At 43.4% G+C, this 10,210-nt stretch overlaps 1 protein-coding gene across 2 annotated transcripts; it reads right to left on the bottom strand.

The window, feature by feature from the left end:
- Positions 1-1,685: 1,685 nt before the first annotated feature.
- Positions 1,686-9,934, bottom strand: btf3 (basic transcription factor 3). 2 transcript variants are annotated; one of them, XM_007899801.2, is made up of 6 exons: positions 9,852-9,934; positions 8,328-8,396; positions 5,276-5,389; positions 3,986-4,187; positions 3,166-3,222; positions 1,686-2,043 (listed from the first exon to the last, which is right to left on the bottom strand). In XM_007899801.2, the coding sequence occupies exons 2-6, from the start codon at positions 8,394-8,396 to the stop codon at positions 1,997-1,999; spliced, it is 489 nt and encodes a 162-aa protein (XP_007897992.1). In that variant the 5' UTR covers positions 9,852-9,934; the 3' UTR covers positions 1,686-1,996. The 2 variants fall into 2 exon arrangements, with proteins under 2 accessions (XP_007897992.1, XP_007897991.1); XM_007899800.2 differs by having other exon boundaries at positions 9,802-9,927.
- Between the last annotated feature and the right edge of the window lie 276 nt (positions 9,935-10,210).

Raw genomic sequence — 10,210 nt, 5'->3', positions numbered from 1 at the left:
CCCAAGGTGATGGATTATCAGCTTTTTGGACCCCACCTGAGGGTCGGGAAGGGTGGAAGGCAGGAGGAAGAAGGGTGATTGAATACATGGTCGAAGAGGAGGGTCTTGAGACGGTACTTAAAGGAGGCAAGGGAGGGTGAGGCGGAGGAATTGTGGGATGGAGTTCCAGAGGGGGGGGCAGTGGCTGAAGGCCTGCCCACCTGCCAATGGTAGGGTGGGCGAGGTGGGGTATATGAAGCAGGCCAGGGCAAGCTGAGCGGAGGAAGCAGGCAGGTTGGTAGGAGGTTGCAGAGGTAGGGGGGAGCAAGGCCATGGAGACACCTGGGTTCAATTCCAGGCAGGGCGAAGCCTTGGGCAAGTTTCCTTACTCCACACGCCTAATAATAATCCCTCCAAAACAAAAACAATAAATTGGGTCATTTTCAATCCACGAGTTTGTGGGAGACTGCTGTGCACAACTGGCTGCTGCGTTTGGCCCACAAATATACAGTCAATTCACTTTACAGTATATCCTGTGAAGGACTTTGAGACATCCAGAAAATGTGAAAAGCGCTATATCAAATGCAAGGATTATTATTGAAGGTGATCAGGATCTTGAATTGTGGATGGGGGCAATAGGGTCACAGAGCCTGGTGCGGGAGAGGCCACAGGCTGGAGTTCTAGATGTTCTAGATCTGCAGGCTATGGAAGGAGGAGTTGGGGAGGCCGACAAGCAGGGAGTTTGCGTAATCTAGTCTGGATGTCATCATCTGGTGTATGAGGGTCTCGGTGGCCTGCGGTGAGTGGAGCAGCTGATGAGGTGGAGGAAGACAGAGCAAGACATGGCATGGATGTGGGGTAGAAAGGATAGTTGAGGGTCAAACACCAAGGTTCCAGACTGGCTCAGTGAGGTGGTGTGGATTTTGGATGGTGATGCTGTTAGTGCCTGAGGTGTGGAGGTGCTGACGGGAGCCAATCAGGAGAGCTTTGATAGGGCCTTGGTCTTGTTGACATTCAACTGTAGAAAGTTAGCTCTCATACAGGACTTAATATCTGACATTCTGTCATGACAGCAGTGGTCCTGGAGTCGTGGGCTGACATAGAGAGATAAGAGTTGGGTGTCATCTGCATACATGTGGAAGCTGACCCTATGTTTGTGGATGATGTCACCAAGAGGGAGCATATAATATTGAAGAGGGGACCAAGGATAGAGCCCTGAGGAACACCGCACTAACAAATTTGTTGCACTGTATTCAAATCTTAGCTTGAAAAATACTATGCTTTCCCTTGGGCTAAATAAGATTCATTGCCCTCAATGATTACAAATTAACTATGCAGAGGCGACTTCCCTGTTAAAGCTAGGTAATTTTAGATTATGAATCCCACATAATTCAATTCACAGCTGAACACTGATAGGCTCGTATCATTTTAATACATCTTCTGTTGACTCAACCAAGTAGTCTTATAGATACAAAGATTAGTATATATTCCCAACAAACAAGTTTCCCAAACTCAGATATAGGTGACTGGTCATAGTCAGTAGCCATGCTTCTGTACAACAAGAAATTGGAACAAACAATATAATTTTCCCCATAGCTTATAATGTCTGATACTCAAAATGATCCATCAGAAAAATGGATAGCTAGAATTTTCTAGCCAATGCTTTTAGTCAAATAAACATGTCTATAATCAAACAAACCAGAAGAGAGATTTTTTTTCCTTTATTTCCATTGTGTTCCACAGTGCTAAATTCAGTTCAGACCTGTTCATTTTAACTGGGTGCAAAGTTAGAATTCATTCCACTAACATGACGCATTAGAAGAGCTGCGATGGTAACAAAAAACATCGGGATAATCCATTTGAGTTTGCACCTAATGGTTGTAAAACCAAATGATGCCACAACAGTACAAAAATGCAATATTACAATAACAAAATCAAACAAAAAACTATTACACAAATACAAAAAAGCAGCCCCCTTAACCCAGTTTGAGTTCTTCTCTCCAGTAGTCATCTTTCTTTAGTTTGCCTCATCCTTTGAAGCCTCATCAAAATTTTCAACAAGGTCTGTAAGAGACGACAGCTGTGTTATTACACAAAAGAAACCAGCCACAGTGTGAAGCAATTTTATTATTCAGCACTTTCTGTATTGTACCACACGATGATAAGATTATTCCCTTCTCTCCAAGTTACTGTAGCTCTTCGACAACAAATGAACACGGTAACCTGCAGGATTATAAATATTGGATGTTGGCCATCCAAATTACAACAACAGCTTACATTTATATAGCGCCCTTCAAACCGGGTAGCGTCCCGGAGCGCTTGACAGTGACAGAGTCCGACCCCGAGCCAGGGGGAGAGGGAGGTGACTGTAAACACGATCAAAAAGGAAGGTCTTTAGGCAGGATTTGAAAGTGGAGAGGGAGGGGACAAGACAGATGGGCTGAGGGAGGGAATTCCAGAGTTTTGTGGCGTAGTGGCTGAAGGCACGGCCACCGATAGTGGAGCGGACAGGACGAGGGATGAACAGGAGGGGAGGTTGAGGAATTCAGTCTTTCAGGAGAGAAGACGTTGGAGGGGACCAATGAGCATAGGACTCAAGCCGTGCAAGTCCAGTCCCTCTAAGGTAAATGAGGGAAGAGGATGGTGTGATCGACTGTGTCGAATGCAGCGGAGAGAACGAGGAGGCAGAGGGAGCCCTGGTCACAGAGAGAGAGAACATTGTTTGTTACCTCGATGAGCGCTGTCTCTATACTGTGGGCAGGGCAAAAACCAGACTGGAGGGGTTTGAGTAGGGATTGGAGGGAGAGGTGTGAGCGAAGTTGATTTGCAACCACACATTCCAAAACTTTGGCCAGAAAGAGCAGGTTTGCGATGGTTCTAAAATTTGTGAAATTGGAGTGATCAATGATAGGTTTTTTTAAGGAGGACTGATGATAGCAGTTTTGCGGGGGAGTGGGACACAGCCTGAGGAGAGGTACTGGTTGATTGTGTCATCCACATACATGTGGAAATTAATGCCTTGAGAGAAAACCGAGCTATAAACTGAAGGGTGATGTACTGCTTGAAGATTGCAGATTAGAGCACCATGATTGAAGAATACAACTGCTTTAAATCTGATTACTTTATAAACTAATTTCAGGTGGTCATATGCACTCAGATTCTCAATGTACAATTAACTTCTCATACCTGGAACTTCATCATCATCATCCTCACCAGATGCAAGTGGTGCTTTGCTGTCCACAGCTGTAAAAACAAGAGCTTATTTAGTAGGGAAACCAAAGACACATTGCTTCATAGATCAAGGAGTAAACTGTGCCACAGTACTAAATAAATAGTAGAACTTAATTATAAAATGGGAGTTAGCTAGGATGGAGTGCCATAACAATCAACCTGCTTTACAATGGAGCAAGAACAAGGGCAGTCACAATGTGCTACATACAGTGATATTGCTGCGCGCGCACACACACCCCCCCCCCCCCCGAAAGCTGGATGGCTTCATTGCGTTTGACATTAAAAAAATCACATTCAAATCGCATTGTGCTGCACTGATGCATCTAAGTACTTTTACAAAGAAAACATCAGGATCCAAACTCCGATCGCAATAAGTCAGAATTACAAAGCACATAAGATCAAGTTCTGCTACGAGGCATAATCTATTTTGTCACGCAATGAAGCAGTTAAAAATACACTACATTAAGATTCTTGTGCTACAAAATAATAATCCTTGCATTTGATATAGCGCTTTATCACATCATCGAGAGGTCTCAAAGCGCTTCACTTCCAAATCATATTAAAACGGGTAACTACATCTTTATAGTAAACATACTGTACAACAATGCAATATTTATTCTAAACTGGCTGTCTAAATAGCACCGCAAATCACTGAAATTAGCAGTAGGTTTAAGAAACAAAATTACATGCAAATCCAAACTCCCATAAAACCCTCTAGTTTTTTTTTTAAAAAATTGTTGGATGGTTTCACGATGATCAAAGATCAGATACTAACGTTGTTTAGGCAGTGCCTCTGCCAGCCGCCTCAAGCTGGTTAGACTATCAGCTCCAAGCTGATTCAGAATGCTAGGTAGCATCTCAGTTAGTTGTTTAGTCTCTGCATGTCCTGTGATAGTAAATGTATTTGCTGCAAGTGAAGCCTGAACTTTAGGGTTATTGAAATGGATGACTGTTCCCTGGTTTGTGAACATGTTCACCTGCAAAACATAAAATTCATTACAATATTGAGATTATGCACTAACAGCTAGTGTAGTAGGAAAAGAACATTGAAAGAGTGCTGTATACCCTAAAAACTTAGCAGAACAAAGTCTGGTGCTACATAAATGTTGACGAAAAGTTTGTATTGAACGATGGTGATATTTGGATCAAATGTAATTCCACTGCACTGTACAGTTCTACTGTGACCACTTAAACACAAGTATTTGCACTTAATAGTGATTTTCACATAGGGAGAACATCTCAAAGTGCTTTACAATGCCCTTGTGGGAGTCCGAGCTGGGAGGAAAGAAGAGGCTAAAGGACCAGTCAAATAATTCTTTAACTGGATTTTGAAAGTAGAAAGGGAGGTGGCAAGGCAAAGTGGCTAAAAGCTCATCCACCAATTATGGAGGAGAACAAGGGCAGGCGACGGCATCAATCAGATTAGAGATGGCAGAACAGAGTAAGTAGGGACATGGGAGAGGTAGTATGCAGCAGCATTTTAAGGCAAGCACAAGAACCTGAAGGTTAATCATCTGGAAGATAGGGAGTCATGGAGCCAGGTGATGATGGGCTTGTGAAGTCGACTGCAGGAGGGAATGAAAGCTCCAGAGCGCTGGGTAATTTGGAGGAGAGAGCTGGGGAGAGTATGGGGGTGACAAAGTCAAAAACAAAACATTATGAAGAAATTATCAATTTAATTTTATTAACAGAACATATAATCAATGTCACTTAAAACTGAAGTATAAAAGATTTTAATATTCATTCTGATTTAATATTCCTATTATAGAAAGTCATGATGATTTTAGAGCAATTATTAAAATTGAGAGAACCAATTCACACAACTATTTAACAAGAATAATCTAGTTCTTGTACATTAGTTAACTAGTCTTTAATTAATGTTATAATGGGGCAGGAAGGAGGAAACAAGAAAAAAAATTAAAGTGTCAAAGTTAATAATAATTCTAAAGTTTAAAACATTAATGTGATGTTCCTTAGTTTTAAACCCTGAAATCATGTACCAAGTAAGCACGAGTCAAATCACTTAATATGCAAAACACATTTTCAAAGAGCTTGAATTTGCTACCTCTTCAATGCCAGAGATGTTGTTCACGCCGAGCTTCTTTAAGGAGAACTGGAGCTTTTTGTCATCTGCCGTTGCTGTTCTGTGCACAACCTTCTTCTTTCTGCGGGCTGTACCCTGAACGCAAAACAAAAATGATCACGCTATGAACTACAATAACCCAATCTAACGGAATTGTTTCAGATTTGTGAAATTTATACCAGATCACATGCTAGCAAATTCCTTTAAAGTAATATGAGATTCATACAACTACAATGCTGTTGAATCGAACAACCTTAATACTGGTTTAGGAATTAATTGAATGTGGTATATGTACCAGATAAAGTAGTTAAATACAGGTACTGATTATTTCCCAGAAAGGTCACACCATCAAAATAAAACTTTCATCTGTTTGTCTGGATTAAAAACGATTAGGGAGAAGTCTGTTTTCCATTCAATAGTCCATATTACTTCACTACACTACAATTGCCCAAGGAATAAATACAACAATTTTACATTCATATAGCTCTTTTCGCTTCAGAACTGGCTGATCAGAACCAACCAAAGGGAGGGATATAAATAAAACATTTTAGGAAGATTATCAGATATTCTCCACTAGTTCCAAATCTTAGAAAATATGTGCGACAATGCGACAACACTTGTAACATAAAGAAACACTCACCCATCCAAGATTTTCACTCAAAAGGAGTAAAGAATTCATAGAATGTAAGAAGGGGAACGAACCAAACTTCTAACTTCAGAAGACTGGACAGAAAACTTCTCTTCTATCTCGGGCACTGAGACAGCCAAATACCTCAAAATTGAGAGGTACCGGATACAAAGTTCAAGAGCCCCAAATCAATTATTTTACATTAAACAACTATTTTTTAAAACATAGGTTATATTAACTGCAAGCATATTTTGAAGGAAAATATTAAATAATAGATGCACAATACATGTAAACAAGGTTCATCCCTGAAATTACCAGTAGGAGCACTCCTTGAGTGACAAATCGGTTGAGTTGAGACCTTATAATCCATGTGCTATTATCACTTTAATTGACAATAATAATAATAATCCTTGCATTTGATATAGCGCTTTTCACGTCGGGAGGACGTCCCAAAGCGCTTCACAGAACACACTGTAAAGGGAATTGACTGTATATTTGTGGGCGAACGCGGCAGTCAATTGCGCACAGCAATGTCCCACAAACAGTCATGTTTGACCCTTGGAAAAACGATCCGCCAATCGACTAACAACCGGGTTCCTATTTACTGCTAGAAAAATAGAGGCATGTGGGGTAAGGTAACTTGCCCAACGTTTCACCCTGCCAGGAATCAAACCTAGGTCTCTCGCTTGCCCGTGCTCTAACCACTGAATTACAGTGGTTAAGTTAGGAACAAAATCACTTAGAAGTGTCCCTAGGCCCATAATAATCCTTGCATTTGATATGGTGCTTTTCACGTCTTCTACGTCTTCTTTCACCTCTCAGCCCCGAGGCTCTGGAACTCTATCCCCCAGTGCCTTCGCCTTGCTTCCTCCCTCTCCTCCTTCAAGGCCGTTCTCAAAACCTTTCTCTTTGACCGAGCCTTCAGCTCCCCTCTCGACTCTCTTCCCCTTCTCGCTCCCTCCCATCCCTCCCCTCACCCTGACCATTTCCCCCCTCCTCGCTCCCTCCCCTCGACCATTTCCCCCCTGCTCGGGTCATGACCCAACTGTGCAGCGCCTTGGGACGTCCTCCTGACGTGAAAGGCGCTTTATAAATGGAATCTTGTTGTTGTTGTTCTAGACATCTCAAAGCGCTTCACTGAATATGCTGTAAAGTGAATTTGTGGGTGAAATGCGGCAGCCAATTGCGTACAGCAGTGTCCCACAATCAGTCGTGGATTGAAAATCACCAATTTATTATTGTTTTGTTCTGGAGGGATTATTATCAGGGTTGTGAAGAAAGGAAACTTGCCCAAGGTTTTGCCCTGCCTGGAACTGATCCCAGGTGTCCCGCTTGCAAGGCGAGTGCTCTAACCACTGAGCTACAGGACTCCATAATTACACTTACCTGCACATTAACGATGTAAATTGTAAACTACACAGAAGCTTTGAAAAAGGCTACAATTGCAAAACTCCCTATTTCGACCTTCACCAGCAGAGGGCAGTCTTCTCCAAGGCCATCTTCCGAGGATAAAGCCCAGTCCACTGTCTGGTCTCTCCCTACAACTGCATACCTGAGACCAGAAATACCGCAAATGGAGATTTACACCACAAAACTGCATTCACTCTGTGATGCAATGCATTGGGCCCCCTAACACGCAATGCATTCTTCAAGGCCTGTACACTTAATACTTGATTCTAACAACAGGACAGTGAGTCCTCAATGCCCAAAGTTGCACCAAAAGCAACAGTCTCAGATTACTGAAACTAGATAGGGCTGACTGACACAAAACACCAAATGTTTTTTTAAAAACTGTTCAGTCATGGAATCCCACATTTAACAAACCTAAAACCCAATACAAAAAAACCCTGCAATATTTATTTATATTCTTAAATAATTAAAAGCATTTCAAGAATAAGTTGAAAAGTAGTTGATCACTGGGCTTTCAAATAAAGATCAACAATATTCTCAATAGAAATACATCCCAGAACTATGGTAAAATTATACTTGCATTTTATATAGCACCTTATCAAGTCTTCAAGACACCTCATAGAGCTTCACAAAATATACTGTAAGTGAATTGACTGTATATTTTGTGGGCAAAACGTAGAAGGAAACAAGTTTCAAAACTAATCTTTTGAAATTTTGAAAAGGAATAAAGAAAAGGAATCAGAATAAAATCCATGGGTATAGATTTAAAAGTTATTGCAACCACTACTGTAGGGCCTATATTATATCTGAAGTACACATACACAACGCACAAACAAAACATTAATTTTACTTCACAAGATAAGGCTTCATGAATCCTCTATCACCTCAATGATATACCCATTTAAAACAATGAAAGGCCAACTTTCTATGCAATGAATGGATCAACACTACAACATTAAGATAAAATTATGACTGGAGAAAGGAAACTTTGCTCACCTTTCCACCAATGCGCACTTGGGCCTGCAGTTTGGCAAGTTTTTCCTGATTCATGATCGTTTCTTTCATCTGAAATACCATTATTTAAAAATTAGAAAATAAAGGTTTATCAGCATTCCAAAAAATATTATTCAATTCCAAAAGATCACCTTAAATTCAAAATTTACATGCTTGGACTTTATTCAACTCTGAACGGGGGCGTGAGCAAAGTAATGATCTAATACAATAATCTGACCACTTTTCCACCCATTCATTGCAACACAAATGATGGTACAAATAGACTTCACAGTTGTGGGGCAAAGCCGTCAAACCAATGACTATTCCAAATAAGTCACACCACAGCGGTTGCGAAATTATTTCGAAATATTTACAATGGGCAGTTGTGATTGGTGGATTTTCAAACTTCTACGTTAAGCTATTTTAATTTAACTCGATTTGGTTCCAAAGAGTAACCTTGAAGCAATATTACCCCACCCAGAAATAGCCAAGTCAGAAGAAACTCAACCCAAGGTGAAACCTTAGTTTTAAATGCATGTCAGAACAGGCAGTTTTGCAAACGAAAGCTACAGAATGGAATAGACCTCAGGTGGCGCTTCTTAAAAAAAAATAAACTTCATGGTTCCAACCACCACCGGGTTGCAGTCAGCAACATAGTCGATGTAAATGTCGATTTCCAACAGTCATCGAGAGAGAGAATAACCTCCAGAAAGGTTTAAGCAATTGCACTAACGACCCTACGGGGGTCAAGTTATCAATTTGCAGCAAAACTGGTTTCACGTTCGCAATTCAGATAGAAACGAAGCGTAAAGGGAGCGCAGGGCTCTGCGACTTTAATTTGATGGCCTCTGGTGCTGACTGGCGGTGTCGCACTGCTCCGACTGGTTTCCTCCTCCACAGCCCAAAACAACTCACCTTCGCGGGGAACTCGCGAACAGTTAAAACGCGACGATGTAAGAAAAAAACCGCGTCAACAAACATGCAGATGGAGGGGCATTCTGAGCAGGTTGTGTAGGAACGGAAACTGACATTTCAACGCAGTAGTTTCCGAATATTTAAATACGATTCTCATGTGTGACCCCCGGAGGGAGGAGGTGGGGGTGAAGCGCCTCTGCAGCAGGGAAAGGCTGCCCGGCCCAGGCCCCCACCCTCTGCCGCAGGACAGGCCCTGCATCATGGGGGCGGCAGTTAGTTGCTCTCTAACCGGGGGGCGGGAGAGGAGAGGAGAGGGGAGGAGAGGAAGGGGTTATATCTCGGAGGCTCGGCCGGTTATACTGCGCCCCGCAAAGAGCCTCGGCTCGCGGGACGAAGCGAGACTCTAACCCGAGGCTCTGGGCCCGGACAGTCGGCCAACCTCGCGCAGCCGCAGCGCCTGTGGGCCCTCAGCCTCCCGCCCGGCCCGGCCCGGCGCCGCTCGACTCGACTCGTCTCGGCCCGGCCCTGCCCTGTGTGTGCCTGAAGCGCGCTCACTCATTACCTTGGGCGGTGTGTCGGCTCGGGGCTGGCGGTTGGCGGCTCCGCACTAACCTGCAAACTCGAGAGAGAGGCAGCGCACGAGGCGACCAAGATGGCAGCCAGAAGGAGAGCGGACGTGACGACAGAGCACGTGACGCCCCGCCCCCCACTCCCCGAGTCGGTGTCATGGCAACTGCCCGGGGACCCGACCCCTCGCTCCCCCACCAGCAGCGTGTGTCCATCCCCCTCTCCTCATCACTCTCCCCGTCCCTCTCATTCCCCCGTCACTCTCTCCGCACCTCCCTCTGCCATCCCGTTACCCTCCGCTGACAACAGCCGGGAACACTGGGAGAAACTGTGTCCCTCCCACTCTCTCCTGGTCACTCACTCTGTCCACTGAGGCTTTCCCTCCCGGTCACTCTGTCCCACTG

This window comes from Callorhinchus milii, unplaced genomic scaffold, assembly GCF_018977255.1.
Source record: "Callorhinchus milii isolate IMCB2004 unplaced genomic scaffold, IMCB_Cmil_1.0 Scaffold1, whole genome shotgun sequence".
In the NCBI taxonomy this organism is placed as follows: Eukaryota; Metazoa; Chordata; class Chondrichthyes; order Chimaeriformes; family Callorhinchidae; genus Callorhinchus; species Callorhinchus milii.
This window is presented reverse-complemented; position numbering and strand designations above follow the sequence as displayed.